At 40.8% G+C, this 22,329-nt stretch overlaps 1 protein-coding gene across 27 annotated transcripts in view; it reads right to left on the reverse strand.

Annotated features, from left to right (window-relative positions):
• DTNA (dystrobrevin alpha) overlaps positions 1 to 22,329 on the reverse strand; it is a 192,650-nt gene that overhangs the window by 52,465 nt on the left and 117,856 nt on the right. For all 27 annotated transcript variants that reach the window (XM_053396232.1, XM_053396251.1, XM_053396230.1 and 24 more), the window contains 5 exons: positions 12,917 to 13,130; positions 6,346 to 6,431; positions 4,245 to 4,399; positions 2,849 to 2,954; positions 1,844 to 2,010 (listed from right to left, as the gene is read on the reverse strand). In XM_053396232.1, the coding sequence (XP_053252207.1) occupies positions 1,844 to 2,010; positions 2,849 to 2,954; positions 4,245 to 4,399; positions 6,346 to 6,431; positions 12,917 to 13,130 (728 nt within the window). The remainder of the gene's footprint in view (positions 1 to 1,843; positions 2,011 to 2,848; positions 2,955 to 4,244; positions 4,400 to 6,345; positions 6,432 to 12,916; positions 13,131 to 22,329) is intronic.

A 22,329-nucleotide genomic window follows, 5' to 3' on the forward strand; every position in this document is an offset into this window, starting at 1 on the left:
TTCAGAGGCCATTACTAGAATAATATTTTCCATATTCCTGATTCACTACCTAACTCTGCACTACCTATCTTCATTTATTTAGGGCTGCCATATGTCTGGATTTTACTGGACATTATCAGGATGTCAAAGGTGGAATTGACGTCTGGGGGGGATTTCCAAAAGGCGGCACTTTATCCTAAAAAAAAAAAGCTCTCAGCAACTTTCGGGGTGTCCTGGTTTTTACTTTTTGAAATATGGCAACCCTAATTTCTTAATCATTGCCAATTATATATCATTCTAATTTCAGAAGCACCAGCTTTAATATATAATGCTGTTTGTACTGCAATTGCTTAGTTTGCTTTCATTATCCTTATTGAACTTCCCTCCTTTCCAGCTTTCTCAGGTAAGATATTCTTTGTATTCAGTGCTTTTTTTCTGGGGGAACGCAGGGGTACACATACCCCTAAACATTTTGTGAATCTAAAAGCATGTAACTTATTTTTTTATATATAGAATCTGTTGCATAGACTCAAATGTGTATAGACTCACATATGATATGACTTTAAGTCCCAGAAATTTATATTAACTGAGTTGTGGCTAAAGGGGGCCATAGACTGGGACTCTTATAGAAATAAGCTTATTAAATATTATTAATAATAGAATGCACATGCTACCTTTAATTTCAAAAAGAAGCTAAAATGTGGTTTACAAACAAATAAAACAAAACACACAAAATAAAAACAGTTCAATAAACAAAGTTAAAATATAAATTGCAGTAACCACCAATACCTGGCACTGGTATCGTGAACTGCCTCGTGATCTTCAGATGAAGGGTGGTATAAATTAATAATAATAATAATAATAATAATAATAATAATAATAATAATAGCAGCAGCAACAATAATAAGTCAGGGAAATGCCCGGGTAAACAGGTATACTTCCAGTTGTTGACATAAACATTCCATGGTTGCAGGCTGCCTGACCTTTGAGAGGAGATCATTTCACTGCTCAGGCGCCACCATGGAGAAAACCCTCCTCTGCCCCACAGTAAGATGTATACCTGTGGACCATGGCATGCTAACAGGGTAACCAGTGCAGATTATGGAGACCTGGATGGTCTACACAGAAGGAGGCAATGTTTTAGAGAACTGGTTCCAAGCTGTTCACAGCCTTGTAAACTAGAACTAGAATGTTACACTTGACTCCGTAGCTAACTGGCAGCTACCAAAATGAGACAAGATCACACATATGTTTCATCTGAGTGCAATATAGAGTTCATGTTGTTAGAGATAGTCTGAAAAAGGTTAAGAAACTATGGTGGCTGAATGTTAATGAATATATAGCATGCCTACACTTCTACTGACTTTATATAAACATATTTCATAAAGTAGCTGAATGGTAAATCAACATCTTCCATTGTTCTTTTTAGATCTAGATTTTTAAGATTCCATTTTAGATATAGATCTCTTATCATATAAAGCAGATAATATGAGAGAAAAGCCAACATATTTGACTATGTCCTACAAAAATGAACAACTTACTGTGGAAATAGTTTTATATTCCAAGACCTTCCTGCAGCTCTCCTGACATCCAGAACAGTATTAACATGTTGGACTGCTCAAATCCACACTGAGGATAGCCATACTGTTCAGTTCTTCCCATTTTTCATCTCAGAACTGACTGGGAACAAGGACCACAACTGGGGCTTCTCCATTACAGAGACGCTTAGCTAAACTGGCAAAGTTAGTTTCCTATATGTGGTTTTAAGGGAAAACGATTCGGTCAGTTCCAACTCCCATCCTTGAGATTTTCTCTGACTGGTGGAGTTCAAACAGTCTGCAGCAATTCATGAACCTTCCCTTACCCATGACGTGTATTCTTTCATTTGGTGCTGGTTGCTATGGGAACCACTGGCATGTCCCCTCCAGAAGCAATCTTGACAGAGCTGGTAATTGTGACACTGCTGGCATCGATAGCGAAATCCCATCATGCTCTCGCTATGGCAGTAGGAACACTCGACAGGGTGGAAGACTACAAGGGGAGATGGATTTAAAAACAAAACAAAAGACAATCAGCGCAGCGTTAAAACTGAAGCCCCTAACAGGTCTTAGCAACCTGCTTTTGTGTCTGAAGTCATTTTCCACAGCAAATGTTATTCTTAAGGTTCCTGAAATTTAAAAGCTTCGCAGTTTTCTCTGAAGACAAACAAGCATCTGCTACTGTCTAAGAAAAAACCTCTTATAGCAGCAGAAAACCAAAACAGGAAAATGTGGAAGCGTGGAAGAAAGAATGAGGGGTTGGATTCAACTAACCCAGTGCACTAGCTGAAGCCAGCAGAAGGACTCCCAGTAGCTCAGTGGGGTTTCCCCCCTCTCTTCCCCACACTACTCCCCCAAATGTGCTTTGGGGAGTCAGGAAAACCTCCATAATAACACATGGAGGGAGTCTTAAGGGAGACTGTTCTGTCTGGCAATCAGAAATACTGGTGCTGACGGAACAATTGTATTAATGCAGTGTTGAATTCCATCCTAGGACTAGTGTGGATGTGAAGAATCTACTGTGGTCAACTTGCAAAGGCAGAAGGAGAGATACTAAAGGTAGCAAGCATATCAGTTTATGCTGTGTATGATTTTGCAAGAGGGACAACACTAACTAGGTTTACAACTTGCAGCCTGAAACTATGCTGAGTTCAGTATGTCTGAGCACATTGAAATCAATGGACAAGGCAGACCTTATCATTAGGAATTGAAATTGGCACCACATTCTTAGCCATTCTTCCTTTTCAAGAACAATAACCTTTCCTGGGGAAAACACAATCATTGTGAACCACATTGATATTCCACATGCCCCTCATCCTTTGACTACATACCATTCTCAACATTTGCCAATCGATGCAGAAGTGGTAACCAGACCAGGCATTGCGGTGGAGGATCAGACATGAGAGTGTCCAAAAAAGCATTCAGTGTGACTTTTTTCTGTTTACGTGAACAAAGCAGAAACAATTTAGCATTGCAAGCTGAAAGGGGAATTTTACTTTCCTCATGGGTCACACACACATGGGTGAAATAATCAAGCAGATACATTTCAATATCTTAAAAAGGGGAAGGGAACTCTTTTCAGCCCAAGAGACGCATTCCTTTCCGGGCAACCATCTGAGGCAACCTTTAAATGATAGGCAGGATCTGGAGCAAAAGTGAGCAAAGCAACAGATGTAATTTCATCTCTGTACAGTAGGCTAACTTCTACACATACTTCCACAGCCCTCTCTGTTCTCCACCCAGACATTATCAGAGGACACAATTAAGGAGTAAAGCAGAGCCAGTGAGGGGTATGGCCCAGGAAGAGTTCTGAGGGACACCAAGTCATGGGCGTAGCCAGGATTTTTTTTGGGGGGGGCAGAACCAATGTGATTGGTCAGTTAGTTAAGTATTTCTATTGTTTTACTTGATGGGGGTCAGCTGTCCCCCTTGCCTCCCCCTGGCTACGCCCATGCATCAAGTCCATGATGCTACAAGGGGGATTTGCTCTGTTGTAATTCAAAGGCAAGAAGCTTTGTATGGTAGTTGCTCCAGGCTGTGAACATCTCAGTCAGCTATTTGGGAGCCTTTTGAAAAGGAGTAGGGGAGATCAGGGGCCACGTTGTAGTCCTGGAACCATCTTGTAACCACTTGTACTTGTATTTTTTTAAAAAAATGCCATTACTTGAAAACTTCAAAGGATTTTCCATTTAAATCTGCACATAAACAGGATGGGTTGGGTGTAGTCCTGTGTCCATGTAGAACTGGGAAGGACCAAACCTCAGTGCATACCTAGTCCCAATATTGCTCATCTCTATAATACTGAAGGCAATAGTTTATTGGTCTATAAATCTAATATCATTGTTATCATAACCAGTGCTATTTTTCTAGAAAAAGATGTGCCAGAGCTCATGAACTTCTCCCAGTGGTGCCCACCTGAGAGCTGAGCCCTAATCATATTCCACACTTATGTAGGAGCTGCTGCTGCTGCAAACCAATTCATGGCTACCCTACAACATCTTGTTAGTATTTTTTCCAAATCGTATTAGGAGATTGTTCACACGTCTTCCCAAGTCATATCTAATTTGGCCCTTAAACAAAATACAGTTCTCTTCTGGTTTACAATTGCCAAAGTGTCCAGTACACAATCTACGGTATAAACAAATAAAAAGCACATAACATTTTGTCACTGCATATCATTAATGGGAAGGGCAAAAAGGAGGCAGTGAATGTTGCCATTTTATCTACCTGTTGAGAAAAACAGGATTTTGCTGACTGCTCTGTGTATCCAAAAGAAGGACCTTCGAAGACCGCCGTGGGTAGTTTAAGGACTTCTCGCAGAAACATGTCATATTTACCATAAACCATTACACCGCTGGTGTCTGAAATCATTGAGAAAATATCTGATGGAATAAAGGGGGGAAATATGAAATGGTTTATTTGGTTTAAGACACTAGTTACAAATCTAACAGTATTTCTTTTCAAATGAAAATAATAATTAGAGTTATCCCCTTTTTTATATTGCAAAAGAACGGATACGCCTTTGTCAGGACTCACTAAAGGGAGTAAGCAAGCACTTTTCTAATACTCAAAATTCTTTTCCAGTTTTAGGGAAAAAATGATGCAAATCAGAAAAAAATAATGGTAATTTAGCATGATAAAAGAGATCCAAAGTACAAAATGCAAACTTCTTGCCCCTGGAGCAACTTTCTGCTTCAAGTAATGATAATGGTGACAATTTATTAAATTTTTATACAACCCTTTACCTGAAGATCACTGGGTAGCTTACAGTATAAAAATGCAAAATATATAACACAACAATAACCTTCCCCTCAACACATTTAAAAGGCCATGGATTGTTTGATCCGTCAAAGGCCTGTGTGAAGAGGAATGTTCTCACCTGGCACCTAAAGTTATGTAAGGTGCCAGGTGAGCCTCCCTAGGGAGAGCATTCCACAAATAGGGAGCCCATTTTCATGCTGCACCCTCTGAACCTCTTGTGGGGGAGGAACATGTAGAAGAGCCTCAAATTACTATCACAGGGTCTGGTTTGGTTCAAATGGGGAGAGGTGGTCCATGATCTGAGAACTGAGTATTTAGATATGGGTGGTTAACCTGTGGTCTACCAGAAATTGTTGGTCTCCAGTTACCATCATCCCTAACCTTTGGTCATGCCAGCTGGGACTGATGAGAGTTGAAGTCCTACAACACCTGGAGGGCCACAGGTAGTCATCCTTGATTTGGATTATTGGAGAGCTGGGTATTTGTGTGCGCGCTTTAAAATATTCAATGCATTACAAAGGGTGATTTCACTTCAGACAATAAAGTTGTTTCTGTGCCTCTTGTGTGTTATGTGTTTGGATCTATGAATGGATTAATTTAATCCATATTGGTTTTAACTAGGGCTGCAACCTGATTAAAGAAGCTTTAATTGATCAATCTTTCTAATACATATGCATGTTTCCCAAAGATTTTGCTAACTGCTTTTCTGCTCTTGCTATCGGAGTCAAAGAGCAATTCTTTAAAATTGTTAAATGCTTTACAGATGTTGACTATGCAAAACTTAAACAGAAAACTGCTTGTAGTAGAAAACACTGTTAGTTCTTTTCAAACTTGGGCCTGGCTGCCAATTCAGTAGTGTCCTGTTGTTTTAGTATAATAGAATCAAAGAACCGTAGAGCTGGAAGGGACCCCAAGAAGAAGAAGAGTTTGTATTTGATATCCCACTTTATCACTCTCCTAAGGAGTCTCAAAGCAGCTAACATTCTCCTTTCCCTTCCTCCCCCACAACAAACACTCTGTGAGGTGAGTGGGGCTGAGAGACTTCAGAGAAGTATGACTAGCCCAAGGTCACCCAGCAGCTGCATGCGGAGGAGCGGAGATGCGAACCCGGTTCACCAGATTACGAGTCTACTGCTTTTAACCGCTACACCACACTGGCTCTCATCCCAAGGGTCATCTAGTCCAATCCCCAACAAAGCAGGAATCTCAGCACACAGTCTCCCATCTAATTTGAAACCGTACTGGACCCTGCTTAGCTTTGCAAATGTGCTAGCAGTTTTATTGCTGGGGGACTTTGTACTCTGTATTGTTTAGTAGAGTAGCTCTTTGGGTCTTTAGTGGTGGTGGGGTGCAAAATATATTTCATTATGAAAACCATGAAAATGTTTCTTTATGCTGGACACTCAACACATTTGACCATGCATAAGAGGAATCTTTCAGTACCAGAATTCTGGAAAGAAACCATGAATTGATTCATATCACTATTATCTAAACCAAATTCTGGTTCTATTCCATATTGAAAGGAACAACATTAATAAAATATAAACAATAGAGGACAAAGACTTACATCTCAATTTGTCCATGATCTTTCCTCCACAAAGTGTTGCCAAGGCCATTTTGACAGCAAAGACAGACATTTTTCCATGTCCTTCTCTATACAGTAACAAGAAAACAAATATGATGACATCAATATGGCAATATTTTTGCACTGCTGTTGAATTATGCCGTACAAATATTCTTAGGCTTGGAAATTAAAATTTTGCAAACAACCATAAAACTTTTAAAAAGAATACAAGAGAAAACAAGCTATTTATTGTAGTTCTGATTTGAACAGTGGTTATCTGAGTGTTGTACTGTAAAAACAGTTTAAAAAGATAAAGCTAGAGAAATAAATCAAATATAACAATTCTAGCACAACACTAAATTCCATCGAAACCAGAACACGAAACAATGCCCAATCTAGTCTGGTCAGGCTCTGGCAGGGAAGAAGGCTCTGGCCAGCATTTCTCTGCTTCCCCACCCCCCTTCTTTTCCTGGGCAGTTGTGTGTGTTCCCTGAAGATTTCCCCTCGTATTAATCCCAATGGAGAGAATATAAGTATACCTAATGTACTTTCCCCCCATTATGGGTGTATGTCAGGAGCCTGGAAGGGTTTTTGATCTGGGTGATCCATCCTTAATCTGTCTCCAGAATGGCTGCTCTTTTGCCATTATCACCACTGCAGCACCACCAGTACAGAGCAGAGGTTTCTGTGATAACAACAAGAGAGGCTTGAGAGAGTAGACCTTTTCCTCCAGCCTGCACATCTCTCTCTCCGTGGGTAGGGAGAAGATCCACTCTGTCCTATGACTCTTGGGACCACAAGATTCTACCCTAAATGGTATTAAAATGCCATTAACTGTCAAAACGTCATTTTTATGTTGTGAACCGCTCTGATATCTACAGATGGAGGGCAGTATACAGTTATTGTTGTTGCTGTTGCTGTTGTTCTTATGCCTGGGAATACAACAAAGATGTCTGTCTAGTGCTGAATCAATATTAATATGGGTCCACAGTAGGCCCCCTAAAATATCCAGCCATGTGTCTACATGCTGAATGCAGAAGTGGTAGTGATACAGACAAATTAAAAATGGTCAGTCTTATTTATTTCAGTTGGAGAGAGTTAAGCTTAGTTAAAAGGTGCATAGTTTGGCTTGATTGTGCCCTATGCTTGCATAAAACAGGCAAGCAGCATACATATTTTAATTTCAAGTGTTTGCCATTTTAGTTTAACATATAAATAAATGGGAAATCATTGACTATAATTCAAAATCACAATTATTATCAACAAAGCTGGTCCGAGTAAAACTAACAGTTTTGAAACAAAGCTAAGCATTTATGCAAACATAGACAGCGATCATCCATCTTGTACATACAATACATTAAAAGCTAGTTGGTGGCTACTTGTGGCTTGAAGTACCTGTGTATGTTTAGGCAGTAATGTATTCTAGCTGCAGCAGTCATGTGCAGAAAGATACTGAGTGCCTTTTTTGGAATGTCATCACCTATTATCCCTAACAGAAAGGCCTCCAGTCTTTCGGGAAATGTGAGTTTTAGAATCTTTTTTAATTCTGTGTGAATCATTTCCCAGTACTCTCTAGTGTATTTACATGAACACCACATATGAATCAGGGTTCCCTCCACCATGTGGCACTTTTAAAAAATGTAATAATGGTAAGGAGAAACAACTTTATTGTTTGAAGTCAATGGATTATTTTTTAAAAAATAAATAAATGTGTGACCTATGGCAATTGTACAAATTTAATGGGTCCTTCTTCAGTAAGGGGATGAATTGTGAATAGCAGATAAGTAAGTTTTCTCTGTATCCCAAATGGAATAGCATTTTCCATAGCTGAATACTTCTGAGAAGAAAAGGTATGAAAGGAATATTTTCCATTTAAAAAAAAAATGTTGCAGTTTGACTTGATAGGTTTGGACACCATATTTCATCTGAGTAATTTATATTCATACATCTCTACCTAGACTCAGCGTAAATTCAATTTCCCCATGAAAATATGTATTGACATGGCTTGTGGCTAGGTGAGATAAATGGGCACCTTGGCATTTAGGTGCCCCTAGGGTCTGGCAATTATCAAAGCTGCTCTGTTGTACAATGAAACTCCTTTATAGTAGTAGTTTTTGAAGTTTTCATGAGTAAAATATGGCTGCTTAAGAGCAAGTATTCTGCCTTGTGACAGCCGCTGGTGAAGATGTTCAGTGAAGGGATCATTGTTGTAAAGCCATAAAGGGGGAGAGAATCTTCAGAGTGTGTTGAAACTAAAGGTGAAATGTTCCAGAAGGCCTAAAATGCCATCTTGGTAGTCAAGATAACTCCAAAACGAATTGGTAGTTGTTGCAAGAAGGAGCTTGCAACAGCTCATATATGTTTATATTCACTTGCTTTATTCACTTGCTTTTGTATATACTAATTGGCTTGCTTTGATGCTGTGCTTATCTGTAGACCCTGGGATGCTGGGCTCTCGGCCCAGAGAGGAGAGCTATCTGTAAGCTTTGGATAGTAGCCATCTATGGCCTCACCGGTCAGGTGAATTGATGGGCCAAACTGAAGTAGGCTGCTTTGTGTAGAAAGAATGCCTAAACATTTGCTTGGGTGTGGACAAGTAATGGTGACTTTCCACTGTTGCAATGTTTGCCCTGCGTATGCAAAAGCAGTGGGGCTCTGCCGGCTCCGCTGTGAGTTTACTATTTCTTATAAGCACTAGAATGAATCACTTTGGTATTTTTGACATCCCTACACTAAACTACTCCTGCAAGCCCAAGGGCTAGTGGAGCATGGCACAGAGGCAAAAAATAAACGAAGAAGTCAACTGCGTTACTTGTAGAGATGGAGAAAATATTTCTATTTAAATGTTACTCAGTTCTCTACAAGAATGAACAACACTCAAAGAACCAACTGTGCCATCAGAGAAATGTATTGTGCTGCTCATCCAGTCAACAATTGTATATGCAGTTGGGTAGTAGACTGATCAACAACTTCACTTGTCAAAACATGATCACACTGACTTTAACAATCATAAGAGATGTACAGAAAACTCGTGCTTATTACATGAACGGGCAGCATTCCTCTGTACTGGCCATGGGCTATTGTAAAGGCATCAGAAGGACTTATGAAGCGAACAGAATAAAGGGCTGAGAATCCCCTTGTAATTCTCTTTCACGCTGTACTTGTCTGCAAAAGTGAGGAGGTAGGGAACTGCCCTTTGCTCTCCTGCCTCTAACGCATATGAAACATCAGTAAAAGACCTGAGGCCACAGGGCGCTCCAGCTGTCCAATGCCAATAGTACTACTCTATACCATATTAGCTAGAGGCTATCACAAAACAAAATCTATAGCATATGACTAAAACCCTGTGCATGCTTTTGCATGCTCTATCAGAGCCAATAACACTTCCAAGCTGATTTAACAAAACCTCACCTAGATTTCCCTTTGGAAATAAGCTGTATTATTCTCCGTAAGAGTAGGTGAAAGTTTAAAAATAATGAAGCATGAGCTCCCCCCCTTTTATTTGTATTTTATTTATACTATTCTGATAATATATTCTGAAAAACGTATTTTACTGAGCAGAGCGTGCGTGCCATGAACATATGAAGAGGGGTGTGTGTGTGTGTTTTAATGGCATGAATGCAGCAGATAATCAAAGCTGTAAGTGGGTTGTAACTAGTAGCAAAAAAGATGAGCAGGTGGCCTCCCCACTCCCTAGTATTACTGAATGCTTCCCTGTCCCATTTATAAAACAGTTCAATATATTTCAGGGCAAAAATAAGGAGTCTGGTTTAAAAGGAAGCAAGCAGAAATCCCTGTCTCTCTGCACATGCAATTGCTGTGATTGCTGAGAAAAAGAACTGAGTGACAAGCTGCGTCAGGGAACCAAACTAGATGTGATCAGAAGAAAATGCCTTCATTTGCACCTCTTGGTAGAAATCAAAGACCCTATACTCTGACCTCGGAAAAGCCTTCCTTATACACACCTTTGATTTGTGGGCCTTCACAAAATGTATTTCCAATGAGTTCCCCGCAATTATGAGTACAGTTTGTCTATTTAAAAGATTTCCATCCTGCCTTGCAGCAAAAGACACTTGGATATTTCCTTACAACTTGACTTTTAAGGCTCTTGTTAGGATTGCTCACTCTGATTGCTCTGGGATAAAATGGTGGCCGCTACTAATTTGCTGGCAGCCCATTGGGATAATATGATTAACATGATGACATTACAATGTCATATAACTAAGTATATCTATGAAGCCAATTCATGGTGAGACCAGTGTTTCCTGCTCTCACTGTGAAGAGGCTACATGATAACTGTTGTTATTGGCATCCATCTGTCTTGGGAGACAATAGAGGAGTGTGCATTTGGGGGTAAAGTCAAACCACTGGAGAGTTACAGTGCCTGCTGTGGCTGTAGAGACCAATATGGGGAAGACATGCTTTGTTGCAGACGAAGGCATCCAGATGCAGATAACACAGGCAGTCACATTTAGCTAGGGGAGCTGCTTTGCTATACGTAATTCCCTGGGAAGAAGCCCCATTGAACTCAGTGGGGCCTAAGCATGAGTAGATAGGCACAGGCCTGCACTGTTAATATAACTCAAACCTTCAATCCAAAATTGCTAAGCTACATCTTAAGTAGCAACAAGAATGGAAACTCTGTTAACATTTCTATGGTCATTCCACTTGACTGAGTCTTTAATATTTTGCCACACCAGGCGAAATTAATAAAATGCATTTCCTGCCCAGAACTCCTGGGATTCTTCATCCATCCTATCAGGCTATATGGCTCATTGAGGCTCACATTTAGGATTTCTGATTACCCCTCTATTAATTCAATCACAAATTCCAAGCACTATGTCAGCATAGTGAGGACAGCTCTGATTTACAGTACTTGAAATGAAAGCAGTTGCTATTTTAGAACAATTTGCATTTTTGGATATATTCCAGGTCCTACAATTACCTAGCTACCAAAAGTGTATAGAATAGTTGTTGAGCACATTCTATGTGAGAGCAGTACTGTGTTAACATAGATCACCCCATCATTTACAAAAGCAATACTTTTTCATTCCTTCCTCTGTGGGATGGTGTTTTGTATGCATCTTCAAAGCCTTGCAGTGCTAAACTCCAGAAACAAAATGGGTATTACGAATGATCTCATTTTCACGGTGATGGTTTTGTTGGGAGGGAGGGAGGCTTACAGGCAGTGGGCAGCAAAACATGTGCCCAGGCATTCTCAGTTGGTTTCTTCCCTGTTCTTGTGAAGAGTCAAGAATTCAGGGTTTACTGTTACTTCTTTTTTTAAAAGAGCTTCCGCCATGTTGTGGAATCTTTTCCAAACACTGAAGGCCACAGTTTCACAGCCTACTGACAATTTCTCCTTGGAGAGGGCAGGAGAGCTGTGGTTGGATACAGGCACACAGTGCCTCTGCTACTTTGTCATGTGGAACGGTTGCTCCCTCCCACCTCACCTCAGGTGTTGCCATGGTGACTAAGCTGTACCAGTTGATCTGACTCTGTAAGGTACACAATGCCAAGCAAGAACTCCATCAAGTGTGTGCTGGGGAGGAGGGCAAGAGGGGGGTGGGTAGGCAAGCGGGAACACAAGGCAACTTATTTTAATGGTACTTTAATAGTGTGGATTTCCAACCAGTGCATTTTCATAATAGAAAACAGTAATGAGGTAATAGATAATTTGCACCTGTCGAAGCACAAAGCTGATCCCAGTCAATCCAGTTTGTAATTTAAGGCTATTCAGATGCTTTTAAGAATGCCAATAACATGCTGATGGATCCTATGCTCAATTACCGTAATTTACATATATACACAGAATGCTCATCTGTAACATGACATTAGGGATGTCTCTTTCCCATAAATTCACATTTGTTTGGTTGTCTCCACCTCCCCTAGGCCTTCAAATGCAAGGTTTCAGGCTGTAGTAATAATATGAATTCTATTGCCATTTTTTTCTGTTGGAATCTCACAGTTTGCTACATTAACAAGGAAAAGGGGGAAATTGCCCACAGCTGCCTAAGCTTGCAGCAAAAAGAGTTTCCTTCAAACAATAAGCCACTAACCCCATGCCACTGCTACAGAATAAACACTGCTGCAGATGTTTCCACCAGCAATAATAATACCCAAAGAATGGAATGGAACAATTTTGCATTTTGAAGTGTTCTGCTTGGGGCCAAACTCGACGTTACATGCACATTACTGCAAGGGCCCTTTTGGTAAAGCTGTGTGTGTGTGTGTGTGTGTGTGTGTGTGAGAGAGAGAGAGAGAGAGAGAGAGAGAGAGAGAGAGAGAGAGACAGACAGACAGACAGACAGACAGACAGACAATGGTGGGGAGGGAAAGATTTAAGCATTCCCTCCAACTCCCACTTCTCTAATCCCTGAAGGCAACAAGGTAATATTGCACACATCTACATGTGTAACATATAGCCTTTATAGTCATAATTAAGAAAGTTCTGAACAAAAACAGTAATTCGGAAATTTCACTTTGTCCAAGGCCCAGCTCAAACCAATATTTCACTTTGGTACTCTTTTTCTGTGTAAATATTAAAATCCATAATATTAGAAGGAAAACTTACGGATCAAAAGCTGCCAGCAGGAAGTTGAGTAGTAAGCTGATGGATTGCTCTACGTTGATCTGGTGGGTAGTTGGCATACGTTTGTTCAGTTGGTAAAAAACGGTGGACAGGACAGCTTCAATTCGAGCCACATTCAGTTCTATGTTCGGGTCCAGGTTGTTCAATGAATTTTCCCGCAATGCTTCTATTACATTCCAAATATCCACTAAGTGCACTATGTAGGATGCAAGATAGTACTAACAATCAGATAAATGCCCACAAAAGAGACAGAAAATAATCCTATCTTAGGTTATAGCATTTTTACAGATAGATAAAATATATGCTTAGATATGCTTGAAATGACACGTTCTCCCCCCACCGCTGGTTTGTGAGTGGGGCCTCATTTTGTTTTTTGTTTTTTTGCGGGGGTGTACAAAATTGTTTCAATGGAAATTGGTGGAGTGAAACAATTTGGAGCGGCTTCCTTTTCCTTTTCCCATGATACCATGTTTACAGGTATAGTTTCGGTAAAAATCAAAATAGCAGTCCTGTGTCCACTGACAGGCATGTGGGGGAAAGCAAAGGCTACACCCCCCAAAAAAGCTCACCCTTGCCATGGGCTTTTGGGACAAACGGGTCCTCAGCATTGGATGGGTTTCCTCGTCCAAGCCATTTTTGGAGGGATAGTCTTTCTCTGTCCCCCGAACCAATGCACAGTAAGGGAATCAGTGATGTCTTCTGTGCTTTCCATATGGAAGAAAAAAGGTGCACCCTGAAAATGGCTGGCTTAAGGGAAAAGCTCACCCCTTACCAATGATGCATGGGGGCCAGAGACTCCTTGATGGTGTTTTTTAGGGAGCCAGCAGCAGTCAGGGGAGGCAAGAGGAGGAGATGCAACAACTCAAAAAAATAAAATCGTTTGCCCACCAAAACATTGTCATTTTTATACACAAAGGAAACATAGTTCTCATTTTCAGGTGCTCATTTCATTAGACCGGAATGGAATTAAAAAGAAAATACAACTACAGGTGATTGGATACATATTTATAGAGAACTATAAGGCCAAATATATTTTATAAAGCAAAAAGAAGAAAAAGAAAGGCACAAGGAGGTTTTTGTTTTCAATTTTGAAGCTTTATGTAGCTTTTGGACCTAGAAGCTGACAGTCTAGTCCTAACAGGCTGCTCCAGCACTGATTGGCTCTCTCCAACATTCCATTTAACGTCCATCAACTTCCACACAAGCTACTTTGACATGTGGCAAACCCTTTGAGATGACCTGAATTCCAAGACATTTGGTGATTCAGGACTGCAGTATGCTAGAAGCCCTTTTGATCTCATGCATGAAATTAGTAGAATCCGTATATAAAAAGGTAAAGGACCCCTGACAGTTAAGTCAAGTCACGAACGACTCTGGGGTTGCGGCGCTCATCTCGCTTTCTTGGCTGAGGGAGCCGGCGTACAGCTTCCGGGTCATGTGGCCAGCATGACTAAGCTGCTTCTGGCAAACCAGAGCAGCGCACGGAAACACCGTTTACCTTCCCGCCGGAGTGGTACCTATTTATCTACTTGCACTTTGACGTGCTTTCGAACTGCTAGGTTGGCAGGAGCTGGGACCGAGCAACTGGAGCTCACCCCGTCATGGGGATTCGAACCACCAACCTTCTGATCGGCAATCCCAAGGCTCAGTGGTTTAGACCACAGCGCCACCCACGTCCCAAAATCCATTATATATATATCTATCTATCTCCAAATGCCATATACCACACAGGGCAAGGAACCACAAACAAATTATGATACATAAATTATATGAAGAATCTCCTGACTTTTCATTTTATTTTAAAGCAGTTTGGGGAAGGTGACATTGACTGGAAGGGCTCTGCTAGGGAAGAGGTTTTTAACCTTCCACAGCATCATTTGTCTGACCTAAATCACACACACCATGATTCTGTTAGTCACGCTGAGGTCGTGGGGGAAGGAGAAGAGGTTAAGTAACTGTATTTATTTCTAAAAACAGTTATATAGTGTTATATCAGAAGAAGAAGAAATATCAAAGCAATTTACAGCAATAATACATAGAACATACAATAACAAATCATGTATTAAAAAGTTAAAAACAGACCTCAATAAACCATTGTGGAAAGATACATTCTTAATTGCCTGGCAGAATAAAAAAGTTTTCAGCAGGCATTTAAAATTTGACCCTGAAGGCGCCTCCTGGATCTCAATTGGCAAAAAATCCTATAAGCCTGGTGCCTGTGTTTTACACCCCCACCCCACCCAGGAGTGCTAACAATGGCTTTGTGGAGGGAGATAATTTGTAAGGATGCATTAACATCACTGTGTTCAAGCTTAAAAACAATCAGGCTTTTGCAAACATTTCCTTTGGATACTCGACATCTCAAGGGTTTTTGCAAGTAATCAATAAAAAAAATCTTGCAAAACCCAGATATGTCTATTGAAATAAATGGAGACACAACAGAAAACCTTTGGGCCAATAGATGCCCCTCACCAGTCATTTTGGGCATGCAGCCTTTTAAAAATCTGTCTACTGAATAAAAACACGGAAGGTCTCCCTTAGTTCTCTCTTGCCCCAAGGGTTTCCAGTGGTGGATTGTATTTTGCTGCAGGCTCTTTAAACTCTGCTTACTGAATAAATAAACTGAGACTTCAAACTTGTTTTGTTCTCTCCCATCTTGTTAATGAGAGCACTTTAGATGGTAAGGAAAACCCAACTGAATATGGCACAGCCTCTAAAGAAGCTCACAAAAGTTACCAGCCTGTAAAACGAATTGAGCGGCCTCTTTATGGACAGAACAGAATTGCAAATGGTTACTTAGCAGTTGGGTCTCTTTTTATTCACTGGGCCTAATCTCGCTGCAGAAGTGAAGCGGGGTGCTGCTTGCCCAGTCATCGCCATCTGCACCACAGCTGTTGCAAAGCATTATAAACAAGGGGGGGGGGTAGGCAGTCTGTCAGACCTTATTCTTGAAGCCCCCCCCCCAGCCCAATATTCTTGCCTGCCTAGAATTTCTTGTCACCATGGCTATCCTGTATGAACCTCTCCCAGACCTTTAGGCCATCACTGGTGGTCCTCTTCTGGGTACCCCCTCTGGCGAAGGTGCAGAGGGTGGTGGCGTTGGAGAGGGCAGCAGACACTGGACGAGGAGAAGGAAGAGGCAGCTCCTGAGCCCAAGCCTAGCATAGGCTCACATCTTTACATTATGTCTAGATTTGGCCTATGCTTTTGTGACATGGGAGAAACTGAGGATCTCATAACATTTGGATTTAAAAAAATACTCTGCTTATATATTGGTTAGAAACATGTTTCTTCCCCAACTGCTTTTGGGTAAGGGAAACCAGTCAGATCTTGAAATGATCAGATAATTGATATAAAGAATTACTCATTAAGTGAGCATCTCACACTTTAGCATTATCCAAATCTCATGCTGCTTCTATTGAATCTCTTGTTGTAAATTGCTATCATCTGTGACTGCTGTAATGAAAACTAATTTTGGCTGGCTGAGCTCTTGCTCATTGTAACTATCTACAAATTGTGACTTGTGTTGTCCACCCCATTATGCATTGTGTTGTAACATTTTTTTCTTAGGATCTATGGCCAATATGGAACTCAAACTCAACTGAACTGTTCACTTAACAGGAATTATATGGCATAGTCTGGTGACCTTTGGGGTGGATTTTTCCTATTCATTTATCATACAATGCCTCTAACTAAATATAAGATGAAGATACAATCCAAATGAATGAATGAATGAATGAATAAGCTACGCATTACTGTTTCATACACAATCCTCAAAGGATTTATGTCTGAAGAGATTACAAAGAATGAAAGAAGCTACAGAAACTTAGCAGTTACCTTTTACACACTTCCTGCAATCTCTCCACTGTACAGAAGAGGGCATATATTTGGTTAGAAAACAGTAATTACATCAGAAGAAGCAGAGATTATCAATACAACTTCCTTTATTCTCTTAAAAATTAATTCAACCTACCCACAATGTTATACAGAAACACACCTAATGCAGGGAATAAAAGGGGAGGGGAGAGACAATGAATATTTGCTTGCCTGCCCTGTAGGTCGATCTTTCCAGTTTGATTTAGAGGCTGCACAGCACAGACAAGATTCTGTGCAGTTGTTGCTCAGCTTCTAACCATTGGGCAGAGCCACACAGATCCTGCACCCTGCAGAAAGCAAACCTTGCTGCTAGGAAAGACCAGCTGCAAGGAAAGACTGGCTTTTTTTTCACCATAGCAAGCTACTGGTTGCTAGGATGCCCTACTATGATGCAATTCATACTATGATGTCTTTTCAGTCTCACTAGTATGTCACAAACATTCCTAAAGTGTAACATCTCTCTCTCTCTCTCTCTCTCTCTCTCTCTCTCTCTCTCTCTCTCTGTGTGTGTGTGTGTGTGTGTGAGAGAGAGAGCAAGAGCTTCTTCAAACCCTAACCACTTTCTTCCTATATGAACTCTTAGCAGGTGGTCAATAGGACCATGGTAGGACAGCAGAGTGTGGTATAGAATTGTAGAGTTAGAAGGGACCCTGAGAACCATCTAGTCCAACCCCTTGCACTGTAAGAATACTTGGAGATGGGAAACCCAGTTGACATCAGGCCTTGCTTGATGAAAACCATCCCTTTAAATCTTTTTTCCAGGAGGTCTTGTAAACCTAGATTCAAGTGTTTTCCCTACTTGCTGGTGACCATGGGAGCCAAGGGGGGCGTAGCTGCCCCCAATCAATAAAAATCAATAAAAATACATGGCTAACTGAGGTTCTGCCCCCCTAACAAAAGGCCTGCCCCCCACCCCAATCCTGGCTACGCCTATGCTGGTGACAGGGGGTTGTGCTTTCCCTGCTGCTGGAGCCACTTCCCCTTTAACATTTTTACCCATAAGATAGCACAGTGAGGGCAGCAAGCATTGCACTTACCCCAAATCGGCTTTGTGATTATGCCACACAGGCAGTGAGATTTGACTAGGCGATGATGGCGGACAAGCCCAAAGCTGAGAAAAGCAAATATTTCTGCCCTCACTCCAGGCTTATGTCTTAGGGGTAAATGTTACACAGCAGTAGAAATGTGTGCAAATGCACTATCACCACCACCTCAAAGACCACAGAAAGGTGGGAAGGGCGGAGCGGCGGCTTTTATGAAACCTTGCCCCAGCTCCTATTCTGAGACAAAATCCTGAGAATTTTGATCTCATCCCACACTGAAATCAGTCCTAAGCCACAAAGCTCCCTAAATGGCTTTAACGAGGGTGTTATGAGCAGGATGAAGGAGAGAAGAATTATATAAAAGCATTTTGGCTAGAAGTCTACAAAGCTATGTGAGCCTCCTCTCAGCTTGAAGCACATGTGCAGCCAGAGGAATCTTGGATGTGTGTACTTCAGGTGCTCTTATGAACGAACAGGAAATCACTTTTTGGTTTAAAACCACCTGTTCAGGAATGTAGATTAGTGCTGTACAAACTTCAAGGACATATCTATTTGTATCCAGGGCTGTATCAAGAGATGTTTTCTATCTGAGGAAAAGATAGCACCCCCCGGCAATTCCTTGTACAGAATCCAGCCAGATTTGCCGCTGACCACACCCTCCCACTACACCTGAGAGCATCAGGCTAGTTTATGGGGCACAGGGCAGGCCACTTGGCCTCCTCTCATAGCTCTTTCCTCCAGCCATTTGCCAGGATTCCCTGCTCCACACTCAACACCAGCTGTCTGAGGCAGTCATCCTATCCTGCCTAACATTAGAGTAGGCCCTTTGTGTTGTGGTGTGCACACATACCTCTGAAGGACTACATATTTAGGGCACTTAAGGAAGCTATAGAAACTATAGACAATTATTTAAATACTCCAGAAGATAGAAACCAGCCAGAGAAGCAGAAGGACCATTAAGAGACAAGGTTGAAAACTGGGTGCACAAGAAAAGCATTTGCTTTCTTTGTGCCAAGCCCTCACAAAGCACCTTATAAGACTTGCAGAATGAAGCTGGGAAGTCAAGTGAATTCCTTGTATTATTCTTTGCTTCACAACACAGGTCAGTGAATAACAAGCAAGAATGTTTTTCTTCTTCCTAAGAAAAGTTGCAATGGGTCTTCCATTACAACTCCCATACCCACAGTTGGCTTCCAGTGGCTCAGCTGAGATTGGCTTAAATTTAATAATAGCCCAATTTGTCTCCAGACTTCAGACAAAGGTGTGTGAGAGACAGCCACACATGAACCAGCTTTTCAGTGAGTGCAGCTGAATAGCAGTCTAATACAGCTGGCAAGGAATACATGTGTGGTGTTCATTCACAAACTAAAACAACTACTGTAGTTAGTCATTAGGACCAGATGGCTTTCACTCAACATTTCTAAGAGCTCAAAATAGTTTTTGCTTAAAACATATAAGCTTGCTAGGACTGGCATCCATGTCGGAGAATTAGTAGACTACCATTGTTTAAGGGGATTTCAGACAATCCAGGAATTTACAGACCTGTTTCTCTAACTTCTGTCCAAAATAATTTGATGGAAAGTATATTAAAGCAACAACACTCAATAAAATTAGCAAGCCTTGCTTGGAAAATACTGAAAGGTCAAGCAGTATTTAACCAGTAGCAGCTTGAGATTTCATATGAAAGAGGAAACACTTGCATTTTGTCAAGAGCCTGCCTCAGATATTGAGTTCTATACCACTTCCTGAGGATGAGGTAATACAGATTAGAGAAAGCTACATTACTAGCCACTAGATGGCAGTGTGCATATTTTAGTAAGTGCCACATATATGTGCTCTTACATATTAACCATATATTCGTATTGCATCAAATTAACAAAAACCAAGGCGTATGGATTTCTGCTGTTCCCTTAAGAAATCTGCTGTTTCAAAGGGGAAAAAATATATTTGTATTTGCACCAATGTCTATATAGATTGATTACAGAGTTAGCTTTCTCATTTTCTCAGCATGACTAAATAAGAAATTATGGAGGTGAAAGAAGAAAAAAATGCATTATTGAGAATTTTTATTATGGCAACTGACCTGTCAAATGCTGGTCATGACTTCACCCCATTTCTAATTTAAAATGTTACTGAGTCAGGCACACGACAGTCCTAGCTAGTAAAGTCTGAACTGTGAAATGAGCTGCCCACAGTTAAAATCTCATTCATAAACTTGCTAGGTGCCCTTAGGCTTTTCTCACTGCCCTTAACCTGACTTCTGTAATATGGGAATAATAATACTAGCCTACCTTACAAAATTGTGATGATTACAAAGATAATGTATGGGTTCTGAACAGCGTAATGATAGAAAAAGTGAAACATTAATATATAGGAAATACATGAATAATAGAACCAAGACACTAACTGACCAAGCAGAAATGAAAGAAGAGAAGTGCCATTCTGAACTTGAGTTAACCAGACATTAAGTTTCTGTAACCCAACCAGTAAAACTGCATTCTGAAAAGTAACCAGCATTAGCGTCTGAAGAAGCAGTAAACTTCAAGGTTACTGGGGAATTTGGTTGATGTTTTGTTTGCTACTAAACCAACTCAATACACTCAAATAACACTGTTCCACTGGGCTACATCTTGTTGGGTAGGGTCAGTCTTTTTGAAATTGACACCTGTCCATTTTGGGTTGTATACATCATTATGCTCAGCTGCATATATACCACTTAATTACTGTTACAGTACATTATCAATAACATAATTAATTTTATCTGGCAAACCTAGCCAACCCACATTCAGAAAATGTATGTGATTTAAAGGAATATATTGAAGTAACTAGAATAAATGTAAACTTGGCTGCAGATTATATGGAAGTCAAATAATGTTTGTAAAGCTGTGAGTCCCTAACAGTTCAATGCTAACCATGTTTTCCAAGAAGTTCAACTGACTTTAAAGATAAGGTACGGTAAACGTAAAGGGACCCCTGACCATTAGGTCCAGTCGTGACTGACTCTGGGGTTGTGGCGCTCATCTCGCTTTATTGGCTGAGGGAGCCGGCGTACAGTTTCAGGGTCATGTGGCCAGCATGACTAAGCCGCTTCTGGAGAACCAGAGCAGCGCACGGAAACGCCGTTTACCTTCCCGCCGGAGCGGTACCTATTTATCTACTTGCACTTTGTGCTTTCGAACTGCTAGGTTGGCAGGAGCAGGGACTGAGCAACGGGAGCTCACCCCGTCGCGGGGATTTGAACCGCCGACCTTCTGATCGGCAAGTCCTAGGCTCTGTGGTTTAACCCACAGCGCCACCCGCGTCTTTAAAGATACTTACTTCCAAATAAATATGTTTGGAGTTAAACTGCATCATTCTCTACTGATACTTCACCCATCCATCCCCATTCCCTGACTAATACTAGAATCCAATGTTTATTGCCTCGGTAGCAGCTCAGCAAAATTGTGTGCTGCATCATCAAATGCACTGGATGACAGTAGCAAGCAATAGAATAGAGGAACAGTTTCGGTTAACACAAAAATATCTTGGGCTATCAGCAATAAATGGAAATAATATAAATTAGAAAAGCAAGAAATAAATGGGAAGTGGGTAAAATATTATGCACACTGACATTTATATACAAGTTTATACTCTGTTGGAACATGGCAACAGCAATTTTAGATGATGTTCCCTGAACCCCTAGGTGGAGTAAGAGTCTGGGTATCTTAAACAGATATTTTTAATCTTACACAATGTGAAGATGATTTGCAAATCCAAAACAAAGACATTTTCAGGGAAGAGAGGAAAATGAGATTATTTGATGGTCACAAAAACAGAGGCATAGTAAATAAATGAAAGAACTAGGTAATCAGAGAACAGGATGGCATTACACTCTGGTCCAAGTTAAAAGAAATTACTACTGATGTCGTTATACTGTAAGAGTGACGCTAGATTATAACTTTTAAAGTATGGTGGAACTTAGAACAGGAATGCCACAAATCCTCCCCACCTGCCACACAGCTTAGCCCCCATCACCTTGGATTTATGCTCATTTATTTTGACTGCATCCCTTTAGCAACAAAAGACAAAAAACTGATTTTGCAAGGAATGCGGTAAATTGGAGAACAAGGATCCTGTCCTATTGTGAGCTGAGTGCAAGTGACGTAAATGTTATTTGCTTCAAAACGGCATAGGATTGAACCGCACCTAGGAAACTGCTTTAAAAAGCATGGGCTGCAAATCCATACTGGAACTTCATTTTTGCATCCTAGTCTAACACTCTGATTCTAGTTCCTTTGCTGCCGGCTTGATGATATAATAGCCACTGATGTGAGGCTGGCCCAGAGCACGATGTGTTTAAAAATATCTGAAGTGAGTACATCTTTAATAGCACTTGCATTTAATTTACAGATGTGAATTATTGTTCATTAGACAGGGTGGGGCACAAGGCTAACATAAAGTGACAGGCAGAAGAGAAAGAGGCCCCGAGGTATGTAA

Source organism: Podarcis raffonei, chromosome 7, assembly GCF_027172205.1.
Source record: "Podarcis raffonei isolate rPodRaf1 chromosome 7, rPodRaf1.pri, whole genome shotgun sequence".
Lineage (NCBI taxonomy): Eukaryota > Metazoa > Chordata > Lepidosauria > Squamata > Lacertidae > Podarcis > Podarcis raffonei.